Consider the following 23,070-nt stretch of genomic DNA (forward strand, 5'->3'; position numbering starts at 1 on the left):
TACTTTTGAACCATTATTGGAATCACTTCATCCTCCTCCTTTTTTTCTCTCCTGTCCTTGAGTCATATGTGTTCTGAGGTCACAGAACTGAGCTGCCATATTTATCCTTCCAGCATCAAGACAGTTGCAGCACATGAGAATCTCTGTCTTATCAAATGAGTTTCCAAAAGAACCTTCTCTCATAATAATACTTCTGTGTGTTGGGAGAGAGCTTCAACGTTTTTATAAAGCTTTCATTTTCTCATTTGATGCCTACCCTGTGGGATAGGAAAACTTATCTAAAGAGGTTAAATGATTTGCCCAGTGGTAGAGTCAGAACTTAGGCTGCTTAGTCTTATGTTCTTTCCACTTGGCTACAAAATGGACCAGTTCTTGGGAAAATCTTAAAAGAAGGGCAAGACTGGCTTAGTCCAGCCCTGGTGAGAAACTCTTGGCCATGCGAGCCCTCAAAGCCCAGCTTGCTGGCTCTCCTCCCACTCCACCCCACCCCATTCACACTAGTGGGAGGTCCAATTGCTGATTGTCTTCCCTCTAGTAAGGAGGACAGATCTAGTTTGGTACTTGTCACAGTAACTACTCACAAATGTAGCCACCATTCATTGTGAGCCTTCTATGTGCTAAGCAATGTCAGCTGTTAGCATTGGTTATCTTCTTTAATCCTAACATAACCTTGTGAGGATAAAAGTCATTGGGATTCCAGGCTCCTGGATCTCTTATCAGTGTGCCTTGTCTCGGCGGGGTACCTGGACTATTCAGCTCTGCCTAGGCCAGGCCGTGAGCTGTGGAAGCAGCAGGACCCACCGCCGCTGAACATACCTGCTCCCTGGGCCAGGCAGCTGCAGCCTCTGTGCCTGCCAGCAGCATATGCGGAGGCTGGGCTTGGGGGTGGGGGGGCCTTCAGATGCTGGCAGGAAGGGCAGGGAACAGTGCCGGGGGAGAACTGAGCATGGTTTTACTGTCAGATTATGGCTCCACCAGGATCTCTCCCCTGACTATATTCAACAGCTGAGATGTTCTCTCTGATGCCAGTGAATCCAGCTGCTTCCAAAAGCAGGGAGTGTCTGCTAGAGCTCCCAGCCCCTAAAGCCCAGCCCAGAACGCAGCCTAAAACATCTGCTCCCAGCACCTAGTCCAGAAGCCCTGGCACGGAGCATCTGGTCCTGACTTTTCTGCTTGGAATGGCTGAACTTCTCCCATACCATTCTCAGGCCACCTCACTCAGCACGTTCCAGGAACGACCAAGCACGGTGCCAGGGAAGGCACAGGGTTAAGCCCCAGGGTCAACTTTCTGGAGCCAGCACACCCTTTGGTCACAAGGTGGAAGAGTTCCCTCAAAGACACTTCATTAGGAGGTGCCAGTTCCCAGAGTCCTGGCCAGGCAGCTGCTAAAGAGGACTGTCACCACAGGACCCAGCCCCTCTGTCCAGCCCTAAACCTAGGGGATGCCCCCTCCCCCATCTACCAGCCCAGCCCTAGGAAAGGCAGCTTGGTCATCCTTTCCCTCAGGATTCGCCTCCCTTGGGAGAAGCAGTACAACTTTCCCACACTGCACTGTGGGCCAGAGTCTTGCAGTCAATTCCACAAATACTTTTTTGAGCCTATACTATGTGCCAAGTTTATATTATAGCTGCTTTCTATGTCTTTCTCCCACTCCCTGGACTGATTCTTCTTTATTCAAAACCCCTCTTGGAACTTAACACAATACTTTACACATAGCAGAGCTCAATGAATGTTTAATTGAATTGCAGTGTGAAGACCACTCAATGGGAGCCCTCTCCATCTTGCCTCTGGCTGCATCACCTCTCAGCACTCACCTTCCAGTCTGACCACCCCCAGCTTGCATTCCACCAACATCTAAGAGCAGCTAAGACCTACAGAGTGCTCACCATATGCCAGATTGTTTACCAAGCACTTTATGTATACATGATCTCATTTAATCCTCATGACAATCTTGATGAGGAGATAGCACTATTTTTAGATGCTATTTTACAGATGAGGAAACAGGCCCAGAAAGGTTTAGTGCCCAGTGGTGGAGCCAGAATGTAAACACAGGCAATCTAAGTCTAAAGGTCATGTTCGTGACCCTGAATTCCACCTCCCTGAAGGCACCAGACCACTTCACATCCTGAACTGGCCAACACAACACTTGCTGGTGGCTCTGTTTAAAACCCTCACCCCATGCAGCAAACACTGATCTGTGTGTCAGGTATTATCATACATTATCTAATTTTAGTCCAGCTATTACTATTTTCTTTTTTAAAGTTGAGAAAACAGAGGCTCAGAGAGATTAACTTGCCCAAGGTGACAAAGCTAGCTATCACCAAGTCTATTTCTAGAGCTCATCCCACTGCCCAGCACGGCACTCCACTGCATTTGCACCTCTAGCTACAGGACTATCAGGATCAAGCCCGGAACTTCAGTTACCTTTAGAAGGATGGTCTCAAGGGAGCCATCCGAACACTGCCCATCGCCTGGTCTGATCTTTCCCCGAATGAGTGTGGATTCTAGAGGAACCCAGTCTGAATGAGACAGTAACAAGTGTGATATAAACAGAGCTTTAGAAATGTATATTGCTTTTATGGAAGTACAACTGGACTTCAGCATAAGCTAGCTAAGGGCAGGTAGCACATAGGTAGAAGCTCTGAGTTTGTGGCTTATAGAGAGATGAGAGCGGTGTGAAGAACTAGCAATGCCACATGGAAAGGTCAAGATTCTGACAGCCGAGAAATTAAAGAGGAGGCAGAAGACTGGTTTGAGACAGGGTTTCTGGAGCTGCCAGGAAGGAGTTTGTTAATGGACAAACCAGGAAAGGCTTGGAATCAACTTGGAGAAGGTGGGGAGGTTGAGGTGAGGATGGGCTATGCTCAAGCAGATGGAAAGAGATCGATAGTGCTGGGTATGACCTAGGAAGGAGAAAATTCATTGCTTTGGGGTTAAGGTGAAAATTACAATTGCAACGCTTATAAAGCACTTATCTGTGCCAGGCACTGTTCTAAGCATTAATTCATTAAGAGAGAACATTTCAAATTTAGAACCCAGGAGTAGACCAGATAGGCCAGGGAGGACCAAGGAATGCAGAGTCATGGCTAAAGGTATGAATAAAACCATTCCAAAGAGTCAGTTATAAGATGGGCTGACCTGTTTAAAAACAGAGACTGTGCACCTATAACTTGACTACCTGTGCGGGGGTTGTACTTTAAGCTGGCGACAGCCAATTGTGTTCATCTCTTCCCAACTCAGTTCAGTGACATCACATTGGTAGCTTGAAATGGGCCACGGTAGGAGCATTTACACCACGGAAATCGGCAAATGCTACAGATCGAGGGTCTCCCCTCTCCTCGCCCCTGAGAGCCAGTTTGCTAGCACAGCAGCCTAGAACCATGGTGTATTTATGGGGTACTGCCTAGCCTATTTAATGAGCCCATTGAACAAGCACTGATTTAGTACAGACTTCGTCCAAGCTGCTGACTCTAAGGTATTGTGTAAGGCGCTGGGGATAAAGCAATGAATAAAGCAGACGTGGACCCTGCCCTCATGGAGTTAAGGATCTGTGGGGGAAACAGAAATAATGTTAACACAATCAATTCAATTGTGAGTGACACCACAAAGGGGAAATACAGGCTGCAGCTGCCATCGCACCCTCTCCACCTGATGCGCAGCTCAATTCTCAGCATTTTTAATGGAGAAGCAAAGCACGGCAGCCTCCGCGATGTTCTCACTGCTCGTGCCTCCAGCCCAGCATTTCCTGTCAATAACAGGTAACTTCTTCAGTGCCTGCTGGGCCACTTCCTGGATTCTCAGGGCAGTTTTCAGCCTTAGGGGCGAGAACCAATGCTTTAGCAGAGCAGTCTCCGCAAAGCCGGCTCCTCCCCCACTCGCACCTGGCCAGGCCTAGCTCCCCGCCACTCTTCTGCTCCCCAGGACATCATGGTTTCCATGGGAACCCACTCACTTCAAAGGGGAACGAAGGAGACTGGAGGGGAGGAGGGAGAGTCAAGGCTAGATTAACCTCAACCTCTTGGCCCTGTCTCCGAGCTGCTGGCAACCTAACCCCCAGGTCCCGTACAGTACCTAACGCCGTCCAGTCCTCTGGCATGGACAGGTGGTGGGGAGTGGTCCAAGTTAAATTTCAACTTTTGGGGGGATAAACCCCAGGGCTGAAGTGGGGGCCGAGGAAGGAGAGAACTGAGCTGGATCCAAACCTAGGTCCCCACTCCACGGAGTCTCCTTCCTCAAACCCCCTCTCAGCATTGCTCCTGGGCCACAAACACAATTACCCACGATGTGCATCCAATCATGGGATCTGCTTGGATTAGACAGCAATCATTCATCTGAGCGGGAGCTCCGGCTGCCTTGCTGATTAGCCCAGATGATGCTCTGGTATGATCCAATTAAAGACAGACTCTGCCTCCCCTCGTCCCCCTACACACACCCTACACACACACACACACAGTTTCCACAACAGAAGGAACCAATACATTTCATTAACACATCCTTATACACAAATAAAACCTCAGGGGTACGGGGGCAGGCTCCCTCCGCTTACAGGCACACCCCCTCCCTTTTGTCACACTGACCCTCTGCCACCCTGCAGGGGCCTGGTCAGGGAGGGGCCTCCCGCACTCTTCCTTCATCTGTGGTTTAGGGAGGGGCTGTGGTGGGGGCTCCAAAAAGTCAGTGCCGGGCGCTAATCTGAATCGAAAGGCTCTTGTTACATTTATTGACATGAAACGCCGACCCCCTGATGTGCTTTGGAGCAGCCAGGCTGCCCCAGGCAGGCAAGTCTAATTAAAATTACCCGAACCTACAGGAGGCTGAGCTCCCTCCCTGGTCATCCCATAATGGCTGTAGAGAGGGCAGCTGGTACTAATAGGAGAGGTGTGGTTGTGGGAGACAACCTTGGGGCCCCTGGGGCAGGAGGCAGGGCAGGAAGGCCTACAGAGAAAAGAAGCCGGGCAATGGTGTTGATGTCAGCTCAGGCGTCCTGAGATGCCGGGCAGCCACGTTTGGCTGGGCAGTTGGTGGCATCCAACCTGGGATTCCTTCATGGTCAGATGGCTGCAGAGAGAATCTGGGCAAATGCCAAGGGCTGTGGGGTGGTTAGCCCAGTGGGAGAAGGTAAAGATCAGGTGTGAAGGTGAACAGCAAGAAGTGTTGAAGGAAGATATGAGCCTTCAGTCCTCAAGTGATGTCTTGCTGCACAGCTCCCTGGGGGAGGTGACCCACCTCCCCTGCACTTTGGCCTGGGTGGGATATGAGCCTGGGATCTTGGATCCCATGGAGCACAGTGGTGGGAACAAGTGAACCCATCTGCTTTGTACCAGACACAGGGCCAGGTGCTTAGATGGGTTGTCTCATGAATTCTTACCAAACCTGCTGATTAGGTTGTATTATGAAACTGAAGCTGAGAGAGACAAGTACACAGAGGAGGTGGGAGTCAAGCCTAGGTTGCCAGAAACTTTTTGTTACACCACTAATCTGAGGGTCTTTCTAGACTATGATCTGTGCTCACTACAGGTCCCTGCCCCTTAGGGGTCTGGGAAGGTGCCTAGGACCAGTCTGAATCACCTGGGATCTTGTTAAAGTACAGATCATGAACCCTTAGGTCTGAGTGGGGCCCAAGATTCTGCATTTCTAATCAGCTCCCGGGTGATGTGATGCTTCTAGTCCATGGGCCATACTTTGAGAAGCAGTGATCTAAATGGAGTCTGATGGCCGTACCCCCAAGTCATCAGACCATCAGGCATGGTACTCTCCTCTCCCTTCTTACACTCTCCACAAAAGCACACACCCAACCACACAGGTTAATTTACAGGTGCCTGTGCAGCCTCATCTCCCCACATCCAGCTGCTCTAGCCACTGGCCGTTCCTGGAACACCTCAGGCTCTCCTCTCCCTGGAAGGTCCTACTCCACCCCATCTCTCCTCCTGGTGAACCCTCTTACTAGCCTTTAAGATCCAACTCAAATATTGCCTCCTCTGTGAAGCCTTCTCCGTTAAAGCTCTGACTACACTGTGTTGGTCTCTTGTATGCATATCTGTCCGTTCCTGGAGAGACAGGGAAGAGACCATGCATTTACCTTTATAGGTTGACCCTCTTTCCCCTGGAGTCCAGCACAGTGCCTCCACATAGTAATAGTAAGGGTTCAGTGAAAGAGTGTGAAGGAAGCAGGGAAGGGAGGACAGGAGTGCCCTGACTCTCTGACAGGTGCTGTGACCAGATCCAGGAGTACTTTGCAGCCCAAGGCAGAGCTCTCTACCCGCAGACAGTGGGGCCTGCCCTGTGCATTGGGCAGAGCAGGGCCCAGGCCCTGAGTTTCATCCTTCCATCAGGGCAAGGGAAGGACATTTGCCAGGATCTATGGATCAGGGCTGCCCACTGCTCTGGACTCCCAACCGTTGGCATTAGAGGCATTCAGCTCATCTGAGTAACTAAAAATAATTCCAATGATAGTGATAATAACAGCAATAATTACCACCATTACCATAAAGGCACTGTCATTTGGAGAGTGTGAGGATCAGTCTTCTTCCTATTCATCTCCAGTTGACCATTCCACATGTACTGGCATTAGCACCTGTGGCAATGTATGCCCAGCCAGAGGGAAGCCACGCTTGCTGATCCCTGGGAACGTATGTGCTCACACAAGTGAATATGAGCAAGGTCCAACCTCAGTACTAAGAGCTGATTCAGGCATCTTTTCTTAGTGGTGTGGGCTCCCCATGGATAAATGATGACTAAAATCCCGCTAGAGCCTCGGTCAGGCCTGCTCTGAGATGACTGCATCTTCTCCCCAACCATGTGCACAAGACAGACAGGAATTTCCCTAAGCCCCTCCCCACCCTCTGCAAAGTTCAGGGCCCAGCCCTGGGTGCATGGGCTGACGCAGAGCAAGATGAGACAAGCTGCCTGCTCCCAGCAAACTCCCCATCTGGGGGAGGCTGCTAGAACCTACACAGTTGCACACAACACCTGTTGCTAAAAAACAGACTGTCATGAATCGAAATGTGGTCCAAGGACCAGTTGCATTAGACTCATCTGGAATGCTTTTTAAAAGTTCATATTCTTCTGCCTATAGCTTGACCTACTGATTCAGCATTTCTGAGCATGGAGTCCAGAAATATGTGTCTTAACAAGGTCTCCCAACGATTTGGGGGCATAGTAAAGTGTGTGTAGTACCAAGGCCTGGATGGTGCAATCAGATGTCCAGTGCTCTGGTGGGCTTGTTGGAGTGAAGGCAACAATGTGGGACAGGCAGAGAGAGAGAGTCCCTAGGCAGCTGCCTGTTTGTGAGCTGAGGGTTTCTGATGCTCGTTAGGGCTCATCTCCCCAGAGGCATGAGGAAACGGTTCTCCTGGCAGATACTGCCCAGGCCCTCATATCCCTCACTAGACAATTCCGGGAAGCTCGAGTCAATCCACAGTGGCCAGCTGAGAGATCTCTGGATTGATTTGAGAGAGAAAGCGGTGAAGAGAGCAGCTGCTGGCCATTGTCTTCAATGAGCCCACCCACCAGCCTGCGTTCTCATCTCTCAGGGCTGAGCTGGGCCTGAGGCCGGTTGGGGGTTTCTGAACATGGCTGAAGTGTTTCCTACCTGTACACAGCTCGCTTGTCAGCCTCAAGCTGGGCCTGGGGGTCAATGGGGGCACTGGGCACAGGCGTGTTGGCAGCAGCCGAGGGTGCCGAGATGTGGACAGCCTGGGCCTTGGAGGGTGCCTGAGCAGTTGCCGTCATCTGCAAAGGGAAGAAAGAGGAGGCAGCAGGTTAATGCAGCCAGGACAGCTGGTTCCCCACCTGGAATGGTGAGGTCTACCTTGGCCTGTTGTGTGTGTGTGGATAAGAGAATTGTGAGTGTATAATGAGCGTCCATTTGTATGTTTGCTACAGTGGGAAGAAAGCAGGCCTTTCTTCAAGTAAGAAAGTTCTAGAGAACAATTTAGGACCATCAAAAACAAAGCGGTGCACCAGCAGACAACGCAAATTAAGGTGGTGACCTCTGCCCAGAAGCAGAAAAAAACAAAAGAACTCTTTAAATTGTGCATATCAGTCATTTAGGCTATACTGGGCAGTAATAAGTTTGATTTGATGACTTTGAAGAACAGAAAAAAATAAATAGCAGGGCTGGCCCCGTGGCTTAGCGGTTAAGTGCGCGCGCTCCGCTGCTGGCGGCCAGGGTTCAGATCCCGGGCGCGCACCAACGCACTGCTTCTCCGGCCGTGCTGAGGCCGCGTCCCACATACAGCAGCTAGAAGGCTGTGCACCTATGACGTACAACTATCTACTGGGGCTTTGGGGGGAAAAAATAAATAAATTAATTAAAAGAAAAAAAATAGCTAAATTAGTTCTCATTTGGACAGAGGTTTATTCCATTTAACATGAACCAGAGGTAACTATTTTAAAGGCTTTGATAACTGAACGGTTCTTCAAATTTGGTTTACCTGGGCACTTGAAGATAAGTTTTAGTGGACAATGGACAGATTTCTGTTCTCAGCCATAACAAATATCCAGGGTGGCGGTTTTCATCCTATGATACATGTTTTTGAAGGTGCCCTGAGGGCCCCAATTTTGTGCCAATCAGAGTAACTCTTTTCAATATTATATATTGGACTTTCTGTATAAGATTTCATTTAAAGAAATTATTAAATGTGTTTAAACTTTTTGATAACCGTCATTCCAGAATTTAATGCTGTTATATTTTCTGTGGTCAAATGGATCCCTAAAACGTCATGAATGGTGGCATGTCCCCCTGTTCTCTTCCACCAGCCTGTCCATAGCACCAGGGTAGCTCTTCCTACCTGTGTTGTTGGGCTTGATGTACTTGTCTGCCTCCTGCATGAAAGCCATATTCACACCTTCATCCCCAGCACCCAACTGACACAGAGTAGATGCTTAGTATTTGTTGAGAAAACGAGTGAATAAATGAATGAATACACCTCGAAAGAATCAGATATTTTACAGCTGGAAAATTCATCCATGCTCTAGGTCTCTGCTTTCTAGAAGAAAAAGTATTGTACTTCCATGAACACAAGCACATTCTTGCTGGTGCTGATATCCCCAAGAGATTTGCTGTCTCATTTTCTTCATTCAGATCTCTGCTCAGATGCCACATCTTCAGTGTAAAATAGAACCCCTCTGCCCCTTGTGATCACCTCCTTTGCTTTATTTCATAGCCCTTACCATGACCATATACTGTATACCTACTTGCTTAGTTATTTTCTCTCCCACTCCCAACTAAAATTTAAGCTCCAAGACAGCTTGATTTGTATCATATTCCTAGGGTCCAGAATAGCCTGGCACTAATAGATGCTCAATAAGTATTTGTTGAATCAAAGAATTAATGAATGATGGATGGTGAACGAGATTGAGACTATAAAAGAAATAATATCTGCTTTACTATACTGTATCCCCATCATTTTTTGTTAGGAAGAAATATCCTTGTCACTATTGGCTGAGCTGGGGCAACTTTCCCAAACTCAGTGTATATGAGGCTAGGCATAGCATCACTGTACCTTGAAGCCAGCAGACAATTGCTTGAATCCTATTGTTTCCCACTACCTATTAGCTTTTGACCTTGGACAAATCTCTTAACTTTCCTAAGCTCCTATTTTCTCAACAGTAAGCAAATTGTTTTACGCCTTTTAGGAGTCATGTGTATTAACGAGGTGCTATAAGGAAGAGACGGTCTACTGGTTAAGATTTAGGGTTCTCACCCCTGCGGCCTGGGTTCACATCTCAGTCAGGGAACCACACCACCCATCTGTTGTCATATTGTGTTGGCTGCACGTTGCTGTGATGCTGAAAGCTACGCCACCAGGATTTCAAATACCAGCAGGGTCACCCATGGTAGACAGGTTTCAGCAGAGCTTCCAGACTAGAAAGAAGGACCTGGCCACCCACTTCTGAAAAAAATGGCCATGAAAACCGTGTGAATAGCACTGGAGCATTATCGGATATAGCACCAGAAGGCGAGAGGATGGCACAAAAAGACGGAGCAGGATTCAGCTCTACTCTACACAGAGTCCCCAGGAGTCAGCATTGCCTGGATGGCACTAACAATAAATAAGGAAGAAAGTAGACACACATGTTGTTCCAATTTTCAAAACAGAGGAAGAAGACGGAATCAGGGAAACTAAATATGTACTGCTAATCTTCACATTGATCTGGGCCAGTTTCTTTCATTTACTAATGCAACTGATCATTTCTTCAAATACTTCTCCAGTTCCTGCTGTGTCCTAGGCACTGTGCCAGGCACTGGGGTCACAAGGACAAGTTTCTGGCTTTAACATGATTACTAAACTGGCAGATCAGGAAAATATGGTAGACATGGATGGTGTGAGTGACCTCAGCAAGGTACCTCCCATGATATTCTTGTGGGAAACATGGAGAGATGTGGCCCCGGGGACAATTGCATGGATTAGTAAGATACAGCCAAAGGATGACAATTAAAGGAGAGATGTCAGCTTGAGGGAGGCTCTAGGAGAGTGCCACATGCCTTCCCTTAGCTGTCTGCCTCAATATTTTTTATCAGTGATTTAGAGGGTGTCTGAAGAAATGCTCAACAAATTTATGGGTGACATGAAACTTGGATCCAAAAGATCTTTACAGATTTTGGCAACAGGCTAAGTCTAATAAGATTAATTTTCATCTAATAAGTTGGAATTTAACACTTCTAACACTTGAGCCAAAAAAAAAAATAAGTGCAGAACAGGGTAGACATGGTTTAGCAGTAGTGTTTTAGTTGATAGCAGACTCAATATGTCCAAAGTGTAATGTGTCTGTCAAAAAGCCAAACAAACAAAAATAATCTAAACTAATGCTCTCTGAGTCTGTGTTAACAGAAGCCTAGCTCACACAAATCTCCTAGTCCCATCCACTCCACTGAAACAGGTGCAGGAAAGTGCACGTAGAGGAGAGTGGACCAGCCTGGGGGAGGGATTCTGCACTACATCGTATAAGGACTATTTGAATCTGGAATGTATAAGAAAGACTTGGAGGATGGGGGAGATGGAGAGACATGAGAGTCCTCTTTGAATATCTGAACAAGGGATCGGATTATATCAGTTCTGTTCTGTGTGGCCCAAAGGGTCAAATGACAAACAATGCATTAAATCTATATAACATGGAGACAGATTTGGCTCAACCCAAATAAGTTTCCAAGACGCTGAGCTCTCCAAGGCTGGAATGGGCTGCCTCCAGGAGGTGGTGAGTTTCCATTATTGCAGAGACCAAGCAGAGACTGATTCATCAGGCCCCTGGGGAGGGGATGGACGTTCCCTAGCTGGGTAGCTGGCTTAGGCGACATCTGAAGTCCCTGACGCTGTGAGTGCGTCCGAGTGCTTTAATAATCACTGCCCACTGCACAGGGTTGGCGTGAGGCTCAGATTAGATGATGTATAGTATGTAAAAGTGCTTTGGAAACTCTAAAGTGCTTCCCAGATGGAGGGGTGGTTGTTGTCATTAAACATGAGATTTCCAGAATGTGCTTCTTTCATAAAGCAAGGCACAGCTACGTCTGCACAGCTCGTTTGAGGGTGAAATATAGGGTAGGCTGCTGTCCTCTGCTCTGCTCACTAAGGGTGAATTTCCTATGTCTTTGAAGGAATCCACAAGGGGCTTCCATGAAGATGAGCTTCTGGGGAGAGAGTGGGTTGAGGGGAGATGCTCCTTTTCCTCTCACCTCCTCTTCCTAGGCAGGACTTTGGGGAAAGGTGGGGGGAAAGCCTTGCTGGGTTACAGAGGAAAGCACAGAATGAAAATGTAAATCAAAAGTGGTCACTTGCCAGCATCCCAAGAGGCCCCAGCTGAGAGGCTGTTACTGGGGCTCAGGGGGGTAGATGGGGAGGAAGAGAGACCAGAGTGGTCTGAGGAAGACAATGATTCAAATTTATTTAGCTCCTGGGGGCCAATTCAGCAAACTCTGCATTTCCTCCAGGTTTGGAGAATGAGTATTTATCTCCAAATAGATTTCTTTTTCTAGCCAGAGACCTCCATTTCCCAAGAACTGGAGCTCAAAAGGAGAGGCCCTGCTGCAGGGTCTGGGGGAAAGGGTGATAGAGGTGACGTGTGGTGAGGTTTTGCGTGGAGGTTACTGGGCAGCACAGCCTAAAGAACAGGAGCAGGGGGAGAGGCTGGGTGGACCAGAGGCAGGGCATGACCATTAAATGACACATTGGAGCTCCCTTGTTCCGGGCTATGAAAGCCAACTTACATTTTCAGGAATTTTGCAAGCTGATTGACTTCACATTGGTAGCTTGAAATTGGCCATGGTGGGAGCACTGGCATCATGGAAATTGTCAAATGCTGCATAGCAGGGCCTCTTCCCAACCCGCACCCAGAGAGCTGGTTGTTAAATATTTACCAGCACACCACTAAGGTCAGGGTTTCTCTCCAAATAACTTTCTCCTATTCTCTTCCATCTGGCATGTGAAGAAACTCACCTTACACACTCCATGGGGTCATCTGGTGTGTCCACAGCCGGTCCTAGAACCGGCCACTCCAGACTACCAGCCCTCCTCCAAGGAGACCTTAGGGCACTTTGGAGATCCTGCCTCGGCAGCAAATTGGGGACAGGGTGTGGGTATGGCATCATACAGACAGAGGTCGGGGGGGACTGCCCCCTTTTTCAACGAGGGAAACTGAGGCACAGAGGAGGAGAGGCAAAATTGACCAATATCTTGAGAGCTTTGCGGGCGATCAGAAAAGCCTCAGAGAGTGGAAGGAGCAGGGGATCCGAGGCCCTGGGTTTGATGTTCCTTTGTCAATCACTAGCTATGCATTTTGGGGCAAGTGTCCTGACCTCTTTGACCCTTGGGTTCCTTATCTGTAAAAAGCAGCCGATAATACCTACTGCACAGGCTATGAGGATTAATCAAGAGAACAGGATAATGAAGAATGGACAGGAAGGTGGCAGCATTCCCTAGAAGACCTGCTGGCTATGAGCTGCGGTGCCGTGTCCAGAACCTACACAGGGTTCTATGGTTCTGATCTCTTACCCGAGGGTCCTTTCTTGGGGCAAAGACCCTGTGGGCACCACACCACATTCTTGCCTCCCATAGAGGCTACAACCCCTAGACTTCTCTCTGTCACCTAGCTGGAACCAGCCCTACCTTAAGCTTGGAGTGAAAGGGCCCTGCCCAGATTCCTGGTTTGTGACACCTTGAGATGCAAGTTCCTGACCAACTGCACCCCCATCCTAAATTAGAGTGGGAAAAGTTGGGGGTTGTAAGCTGTGTGTGTAGGAATGCAAAATCTGGAGGGGCTGAGAGATCCAGCCACCGTGACAGTCTAGTCTGACCATGCAAATGAGCAGGAGACGCTCCGTGGTGTGGTGTGATTTAAGAATGCTGGGAAGTACATCTCACCTGCCTACCTCCATTAATGCTGGAATGCCCCATGGATGCTTTTGTTGCTGTTAAGCATCTCCTTTTCCCAATTGGTAGGGGAGAGTGGCATCTTATGTTCTAATGAGCTAATAAAATATCTCGATAGGCTTATTATATGCTGAACAATAATCCTGGGCAATAAGTTATCGTCACCCCCATTTTACATATGAGAAAGCAGAAGCCTACAGAGGTGAAGAAACTACCAGTGATCACAGAGTTTGTGCAAAGGTTGGGGCAAGAACCAAGGGCTTTCTGATTAAATCACACCGTGTGAATTATGGTATTTAATGACTTTTTTTTGAAGAGGAGAATGGGAAGTGAGTGAAAAAGGGCAGAAGAGGAAGGGAGCTAGAATCAGAATGAAGCTTCCCCTCTCAGCACCTGCTCTTGGGTTCTCTATCCAGTTCACCCCGACCTCACTGCCGGCTCAGTTTCCCCCATCCCCCAACAAACCTCTCATACGTGAGTTCAAGTCAATTCCCCAAACACTGGTCTTTCCGTGTGGAACCCAAGTAGGAGGTCCCCATGGTTTATTAATTGACGGTGGCTCAATGCTACTGTGTTCACTTCCCTCAGAGGCTGCGGAGGAGCCTGACCACATGGGGCTTCATCCAGGTTGGCCCATGCCTCCTGCCAGCTTCCATTCAAAGTTCCTCTCTTTTGCTCATGGGAGATGGGAGCACGTGGCTCAGAATAAGGGATGACGCTAGAGTCTTTCTAGCACCGCACAGAGGTGGTTTGCAGGAGACATTGGCATCAGATAGAACGGAATCCCGCCTTTGCCCCTCACTGCTGGGCAACCTTGGATATGGAACTTTCCCTTAGGGGCTTCAGTCTCCTTATCTGTGAAATGGCAGGGATGCTCCCTACCTCCCATCACCATCGTGAGGATTGCTGTCTCCCTCAGTGGACGCTGGCTGAGCAGCGGCAACGGCTCAGGCCCTCTGCTCTGTGCTTCCCTGGCCCTGAGCACACCGTTTAGCCACATCTGCTTCCTCGTCTCTCTCCTCCACTAGACTGTGGGGTCCTGGAGGGCAGGCACCACATCTTCTCTGTTGACTGTTGTAGCCACAGTGTCTGATACAGAGAGTGTCCGAAATAGCTACTGAATGCAAGGATGATTGGCACAGAATGGGTAGGCCTTCCTACCAAATGGTACCTTTTTAGCTACAGATTTACCTTCTTGACTCTGAATATCTCAGGCCGCAACGGAGAAGTTACAGTCCCTGACCACATATTTCTTGGGAGCTAAAGATAACGGGACACAACATGGTGCGCTGGCATGAGCATCTGCTTTGGCTAGACTGTCTGCCTGTGTGACTTGGGCAAGTTACTCAACCTTTCTGATCCATGGTCCTCCTTTATAAAATGGGATAAAATACCTAAGGTACAGAGTTGATAGAATTAAATGAGATAATGTATGCAAAGAATTAAATGAGATAATGTATGCAAAGCAGCTGGCATTAATAGATTCTCAGCATATGGTGGTTATTATTAACAAAACCCACACAACCTGCAGCCCACGCTCAGCTGCTTTTGCTCTGTCCTGGGGCCCTGCCCCCACTGAAGGAACCTGCTCTCTTGGAAGCGCCCAGGGAGTGGGGCAGGCATAGGCTCAGGCGCAGGGAGAGGGGGCTGTGGTGTCGTGAAAGGGACATCACTTATCACCAGCTATGTCACCTTGGGCAAGTGACTGTTCCTCTGAGCCTCAGTTTCCTTATAAGGTAAAAGTGGAGCTAATAATACCTCTTCCCAGAGTCCCGTGAGACCCCATGTGAGGGTGCACTGCACACAGTGGGTGCTCAGTAAATCCTGGTTTCTAAGCATTTTAATGCTTCCTTTTCCTAGCCTTCTCCTCTGAATCCAAACCCTGCCCCCATCCACACCCTGCCCTTGTCCCCCCTCGGCACCCACACCTCCCACGTCCCCCTACATACACCTTTCCCCCCACAGAAGGCCTTGCTCCTTGTGACTCTTACACCCTTGTATCTCTCACAGGGTCCTTTCTGCAAACCCTGGACAACCTAGGCCTGCACCTTCTCAGCATGACTCAGCACAGACACTCCTCCTAGGGGACACCCCCTCTTCTGAGCCCTCCATCTGGCCCCGGGCAGGGTGGGAGCTGCCCACCACACCACTGGGAGCCTTGTGTTCTGGAGAACGTCAGGGGCTGCACAGGTCTGGCCCACTAGGGGCCGCTGAGGCTCCAGCAGGGCTGGGCCGGGCTTGCTGGGGAGCTGGCACTCTGCAGCACCAAGGCACGCCAGTAGGGCGGGATCTGGTTTCCTCACAACCAGGAGAGAGTCCAAGGACCTGGAGGAGGTCAGAGCTTGAAGCCAGTTGGTAAATATCAGGTTTGGCCTGAACAGGTGGAAGGCAGCAAGAGGCATGGCTGGTGTTTTTAGGGGAGAGCACAGCCCACAGGGCGCTCCAGGCCTAGGCCTGCTCACTGACCCTGGCCTTGTCTCAGGTACAGCACCCCTCCCCGGAGCCTGCACCCCAACAGACTCTCCTATGTAGGGTTGCCTGAACACACCCGATGATTTACATCTTTATGCCTTTGCTCCCACAGCCGTCTCAACAGGAAATCTCCACGTCTCCCAGCCCTGCCTCCCTCCCGCCCATGTATAAACCTACCCCTTTTCCAGGACTCAGCTGGAGCACTGACTCTTTCAAGAAGCCTTGCAGAATTCTTCAACCCCCCCGGCCCCCAGCTCCAGGTGGCCTCCAGCCCTGCCTCCTCTGTATGTGTGTCTAACCCTAACGCCTGTAACACTTCAGGGCCCTTACTTGTCTGTCTCCCTGAGTGGACTGGTCTCCCAGCTCCCATCGCCATGCTGGCTCCTGGTTAGCTCTCAACGTGTTTGCTAAGCGACTAAATGACTAACGGAATGAGGGAATAAGAGAGTGATGTGTTAAAAGGCTTAGGGATCTGAAAAGGCGAGGGGTCAATGAAGGCTCCTTCAAATATCCCCCAACCCAGTCAGTTCAGGGAAAGGAAGCGCTGGCAGCAGAGCTGGGGCAGCCCAGTTTAGCTTGAAGAGGTTCCTGCAGGCTAGGTCACCTACATTCTCATCCCAGGGCCTATCCGAGAGAACAAACTACAGAAAAGTTAACTTAGTGGTGTAAAATGGGGGTCTTAATTAATTTTAAAAGGGTTTGTAGGCAATGGCTTACAAAATGAGGCTTGTAAAATGTTCCCTGGCCTAGCCTGCACGTCTGGGGTATTACTGAGGTGTGGCTAATAGGAGGAAGGCTATGGACTTGGATCCAAGTCTTTCACTTCCCAGCTTTGTGTACTTTCCTGGGAACTGTCTGCTCCCCACCCTTCCCATCCATCTCTGGAGGACCCCTCCCTTGTGTAATAGTCCCAAACCAGTGACTTCCAGTAGGCCTTTTTGGGGCCATATCAGAATCTCACTGTGTGTGTATGTCTGTGTGTGTGAAAGGGGTGTGTTTACAGCCAGAAGCTCATATTTGATATGCCTACTGTGTTCCTAATAAAAAGCAGAGTAATTAAAGTTCCATCCAATCTTGGCTCCTGGAGATGTACAGAAGACAGAGTGAAAAATCAATGTCAGGGTCATGGGTGAACAGAGACTGGGAACCACCCGGGGAACTACCCTCTACTTTTCATACCCACGCTCTCAACAATCCTGTGAGACAGGTGGCAGAAGATATTCCCATTTTACCAACTCAGAAACTAAGGCCCAAAATGGACCATCAGCTCCAGGAGGGCAGGAACTATTAGTTTTATACCCAGTACATAGCACAAGGCCTGACGACCCACCGACAGCACTCGGTATATATTGAATGGATGAGTGAATGGGAGAAATGGGACTGAAATTACTTGCTACACAAGTATAATTCATCAGCAGCAGAGCTGGAAGAGGTCTAGAATTCCTAAATTTCCACTGTTGAGTCATCCCACTCTTCCTCCTCCAGACCAAAAACTCCAAAGACAATGAGCACCCTTGGACCCTTACTCACCCATCCCCCCTCCTGCCCCACCACACAGACACGAGAGCTCCTAGAAGATTGCACCGGGAAGGGAGGCAAGGCAAGTCCAAGTCCTCCTCAGGCCCGCTGCTGACTTTGGTCACCTGTTCCCTGATTTATTTTAAGCTTTGCATACTGGGCCATTAACTATTTTTGTAACTGTTTAGGGCACTCATCTTGCTTGGAGGTGAGAGCATAGACAATAAAATCTCTGTGTTTTTGGTGAATATCAGAATCAAAGTAGTAAGTTCATCAAATAAAAAACCTAGACAAGGCCATTTGAGTGTTTCTTCACAAGCTTACAGGTCATGTTGCCAGCCCACTGTCTCCTAAGTTGGGGCATGAAGGCCCCATGGTCGGACCTGGAGGCTGTTTCTGCTTTTTACACGTGAAGAATCCAGGTCTTGAGTGAGCTAGAGTTCAGGGATATGTACAGTTTAAAGACATGGGTGGCCCAAGCAGGCCAGGGAGAGTGGTCATTATGCATAAAGAGAAGAAAAGCCCTGCAGAAAATAAAAAAGCAAGAGGAGTCCATTTGGATGAGGCAAAGCAAGGGAGGGCAGGTCACCCATATGGTCCCTGGGGTGTTACCCCCAGGGGCAGAGGGAGCTGTCAATCACCACCACAGAAAAGGCTTAGGGGGACTTTGAAAGCTGCTGAATTAACTCTATTGCTGCAAAGCGAATGAGTTTCACAGGCAGCTGAGCAGAGGGCCCTGCAAGGCAGGGGGCTCCAGCCCTTAAAGAGATGAGAGGAATGTAAAGTGTGAAAACATCTGAACTCACTTCTGCCTGTCACAGCTGCGTGGCCTGGATGGGGGCCATTCACAGCCAGGGGCCCCAGCCACCCCCTCTGCCTCCAGTTAATGAAACCAGCATGGGGATCCTAATGACTGATCAAAGCCCATCCAACTTCCCCAGGATGTCTGCTCCCCCAGCCCCGCCCAGAGTGAGAATAGCGCTAGGACAGGGAGGGAAAGAAGATCCTCGGAGGACAAGAGAGACAGTCTGGCCTGGTCTGGCCTCCCCTGACTGGCTGGCCCAGCCTTAGCCTTCCTCTTGCAGGATAGGAGAAATAGCATCATCTTGACCCCAGATCTCCAAGCAGTTTCCCGGAGTCCTGAACGCCATTCTCCTGACTCTGAGGGTTGCAGGGAGATGGAGAAGGATGAAGAAACACAGCTTTTGCCAAAGGGTCCCAAGCAAATGCTTGACTTCCTTCCAAAGTGAGCTTCCCATACTGAGTTCTGACTTTGCCTGTCTCGCCTCCCTCTGGTCAATAATGAGGCTGCATCCTTGGTGAATTGCCAAACTCTTTTAATATCACCCATTGTCAAGTCATCCTACGTAAGCACCTCGCTACCTACCTATTAATTTGCTCCTAATCTGAACTGTTAATTGAGTACCCACATTCAGAGGGGGCTGTGTCTAGTGGGTCAGACAAGGACCCACTGGGATTTCTGCTTTCTAGTCAAATGCTTATGCAGCCTGACATGGTGGGGACATGCAGACAGAGGAATACTAAACATTGAATACATGCATAAATAGACCAGATAAAATATTTGTCTCGCCTATAAGCCAAGGGCAAAGACATTTGTGGAACGGTAGGTATGTGTCTAGGTTTGAGGAAGAGTGGCGAGAGGTGGCTGATAGCAGGAGTTCTCGTGCATAGTAAGGTGAGGGTGGAGAAGCTGTGCTTCACTAGAAAATCCAGATGGCGTCCTGAAATTGCTGGTGGAGCTACAGAAGGGAGAACTTTGCTCTGTGGGTGATGTTGCATATGGAATGCTACAGGAAATGGGTGGACTTGAATGACATTTCAGAGGTGAAGAGACTACACAAGTGAAGGGTATCTGCCTAGAAGGAGTGAGAGGGGGCTTGTGTCACCACAAAAATTCTGGGAGGGAGACTGGAGTGACATGTGCTGGGAGAGGGAGCAATAGTGGAGAACATATTCAAGAGTTCCATTAGGATCAGGGGGGTGTTGGGGCAGTGGGAGGAGGGGGGTGTGAAAGTCCACGTGACAGATGGCCAGCTGTGGCAAAGATGCAGAACGGAAGGAGGGTGATGTAGGAATTCACACACTCTGTTGAACGGAGGGACCACACACCTCGTTCACATCCAGGTCTCCCTGGAGACAATGTTTTCATTAAACAACCGTTGTAGAATTCCTCGATCCCGGTGACTTGCCCCTGCCTCTCAGGGCCTAAAGTAGGGGTCTGGATCAAGGGCTCAGCTACAGCATGCAGAATTGAGGTACTGCAGTTAGACAGCAGAGGGTGCTGCGACCTCAACAAAATTTAACAGGAAGCCACCAGAAGGAGGAAGCAGGCCACCAGGAAGGGTTCCAGTGGGTTGTTGCTTTTGCAGTTTCTAAACTTACGGTCTTTCTTTAGTGCACAATAAACACAGAGTGACATCCTTACAAGTAATCACGGAGTTTCCCCAAGATGGGCTGAAACAAAACCAAGGGGCCGGAAGCTGCTTGGCCATCATAACGCTTGGCTTGTGCCAAACAGCATGGGGCCATAACCATTAACACTTCTCTACTGAAATGGGAAGAAAAAAAAGCCTCCCTCATTTTTAATAACTTTATTCCCCAAACTTCAAAAATGAAATTGCCAACTTAAGAACTTGCCTCGAAAAAAAAAATTCTAATTTATTATAAAGAAGGTCCGGGGCTTGGGAATTTTTTAATGCAGGTTCCTAATTTTCCAAAGTGAGATTCTCCTGTGCATTTGAATAGATTATGCTCAGTATTGCTAGCCCTTAGCACAACGGGAACATTATTAAAATGACTGCATGGGTCTCAGAGGAAGGGCTCTGCTGCTTGCTTCCTTTTTCATTTGGGGGACTTCGTATCAGAGACTGTCCATTTTTGCCTGTGGAAGAAACTGGGTTTCTGAGGAGGTGATATAGAGATGTGCTCAGCCGTCCAGGCCTTGAGGAAACAAGTCGTACCAGGTCCAGAAGTAATGAGATTAGACCTAAAGGAACGAGGAGAAAGTGGGGAATCCTTCCAGAGAGCCCCATTTAGGAAGTGATTCCCCTGTGTGCCTGACCCATGTTCCTATTAGATCCGGCGTCCCTGAGGACACCGAGTGTCAGAGAGCAGCTGGCTCTCTAGGATATCGAGCATTACGAGGGCAATGGAGCAGGGTGTCCCCTGAGAAGCCGGGCTCAGCCACTTGAAAGCACAAAGAGAAGAAAGCAGGAGGACCACAGCAAGTTCCCCAGCAGAAAACCCACACAGAAGAGTCCTATGTTCCATTCCCATGTGGGAGCCACTCCTAGAAGCCCCAAAGAGTAGAGAAGAGGGCCCCCCCTGAAAGTCACTTGGCCTCAAAGTCTAGCACTCTCTGGAGAGAAGAGCCTCTCCCCAGGAGTAAGAGGTCTTTGTTCTGGGGACCTCCCACACCTCCTCCATCCCACCCATTCCATCCCTGCCCTACTCCTCCCCGTGATCACCATCCTGGTCAGTTTCCCTGGGAACAAGCTCAGCTCAGGGAAGGCCGATGGCAATCTAGCCAGAGCCTAGTGGTCTAGCCAAAGACCCCAGACTTTGGCCTGGTCACTTTTCCAGGGACACTGAGACTTCCTGTCAGACACTTCATTCCTAGACCTCTGAGGGTACACGTGGATGTGTGGCTTTCCCAGGACAAATTATTCCTTTGCTGTAAATGTGAGAATTTTCATTGGTGAAGTCCTGGTGGCTCCTCAGAGAGGAGAGCCTTGAGACAGTCCCCGCATCAGGCTTCTGGTCTGTGGCTCTAGATGCGGAACTGGAGCCTCCGTCCCCCAAAAGGCTAGAGCAGCTCAGTGGTGGCTTCTGGGGGGCTGAGAGCCCGTAGCACTGCAGCCCCACCTCCATCACCTCCCTCAGCAGCTGGGATGTATTAATTCTCAGCTGTATGCTGAGACTTAAATTAGGCTCCTCTGCTTAGCTACACCCGGATCTGCATTCTTGGACGACACAGGCCCTGGCTGCAGCTCTCCTGCTAATCCCCACCAGACCCAAACTTCTCCCAGCTGCCCAGGCAGGCAAAACGGGGTGGGTGGGAGGGAGGGAGGCAGCAGCCGCCAGCTGTGCTCTCTGACCTCTTGGCCCTACCCTAGTCTGTCCCTGAGCCTTGGGTATGGGGGTGTGGGCCTTTGCACGCACCACCTGCTAAATACAGGAAGTGTCCCTGTGTCCATTCCCCATTCCTACTGTGGAGCAGAGCAGTCTCCAGCTACAAAAGAAATGGAGCTCAAGATCCTGCCTCTTAATCAATACCCCAGGGGTCCCCACACTGCCTGAGCAGACCAGGGAATGGGTCAGCATCTACTGAGGAAGGAGGATGCTTGCCCCCGTTATGGCCTCTAGGTTCCTAGGTTTCCACCAGGCCCTGCCTCTATCTGCACTTCAGTCTGGGATCTGGGACTATAGAGGGAAGGGCCCTGACATAATGTTGGACACCTGGAAGTTTTCAAATAGACGACCTGTATACATGCCAAGCCCAACCCCGTGGTCATTCAGGGAGCTGCTGACGCGGGCAGAGGGTTTGCCAAATGTGAGGTTAGGTTGGGGAGAGCCTACGAAGGAGCATGGAGTTGATATGTGGGAGCAGGAGGGGGGAACAAAAGGTCCCGTGCTCAAAGGTCGGTGAATGACGAGTGCTGTTGGACTTTCAAGGGGAGAGGAGTCAGTGGTGGTCCGCATGCCGGACACTGTGAAGGGTTAATTTCACGGAGGGATAATAAGGATGAATAGAACAGCTATGCTCCCACTAGGCTGGGGGTGTCAGGGCCATGAGACCTAATGTGAGCAAAAGTCTGCCCACCCTACATCTGCATCTTAATATCCTTTCCATGCTGCACAGATGTTCTGTGTGGTCCATGAGAAGGGATGTGTTTGAAAGGCTAACGAGTGAGGGATATCTGGGCAGGTCAGAGAAGGCTGTTGGAGAAAGTGAGGATGATTGCCTGGCACACAGTAGGCACTCACTGCACATTGTTAAATGAATGAATATTCTAGCTGGCTGCGTTTTACATTATTGTTGCTCAATAAATAATTTTTGATTTAATATTGACTTGGGAGACCAGGGTAGAGAAAACAGGAGCGTGTGAAGGTAAAGATCAGAGAATGGAGCCTTCCGAGAAACCACAGCCACGTAACTAACTCCAAGTCTCAAAAGATCCAAGTCTGGAGGGGAGGCCCACATGGGGGAAGCAAAGAGCAGAAGTGATCCTCTCAAGGACTGTGGGAGCCCAACCCACAAAAGCTGGGCTAGGCTTCCAGAAGGAGGAAGAGACAATAGGAAGACAGGGTGAAGCCAGTGCCTTCTGCAGAAATTGCAACCAGGTGGGAGTAGCAGGAGAACTTTGGGGGCTGCTGTGTCTGAGCTGGGAACCAGATGGAAAGGGTTGGAGGGTATACAGAAATAGTCCTGGCCTTTTTCTGTAGAGAAGCCGAGCAGACATCTGAAGAGAAGGGAGCTTCCTCCAATAGGCAGATAGAGAAGGACTGGACGTAAGGGTCCAGTGACGAGTGAATAGGGGCGTCAGTACAAAGGACCCTCTAATTAAGAAGTTTCCCAAAACACTCACAGGCAGACACGATTTACCTGTTCCTGGATCTCCCCAAGTGAGGTAGTGGGTGTGTTTGGCTGACGTCTGCTCTGCCCTGAAGCAGGGTGGGGTGGGGACAGGAC

The 23,070-nt window shown here is 49.5% G+C and overlaps 1 protein-coding gene across 3 annotated transcripts in view; it reads right to left on the reverse strand.

The window, feature by feature from the left end:
- Window positions 1–23,070, reverse strand: part of PKNOX2 (PBX/knotted 1 homeobox 2) — a 186,486-nt gene that overhangs the window by 54,343 nt on the left and 109,073 nt on the right. For all 3 annotated transcript variants that reach the window (XM_058544884.1, XM_058544883.1, XM_058544885.1), the window contains one exon: window positions 7,592–7,731. In XM_058544884.1, coding sequence (XP_058400867.1) covers window positions 7,592–7,731 — 140 coding nt within the window. The remainder of the gene's footprint in view (window positions 1–7,591; window positions 7,732–23,070) is intronic.

This window comes from Diceros bicornis, chromosome 7, assembly GCF_020826845.1.
Source record: "Diceros bicornis minor isolate mBicDic1 chromosome 7, mDicBic1.mat.cur, whole genome shotgun sequence".
NCBI lineage: Eukaryota > Metazoa > Chordata > Mammalia > Perissodactyla > Rhinocerotidae > Diceros > Diceros bicornis.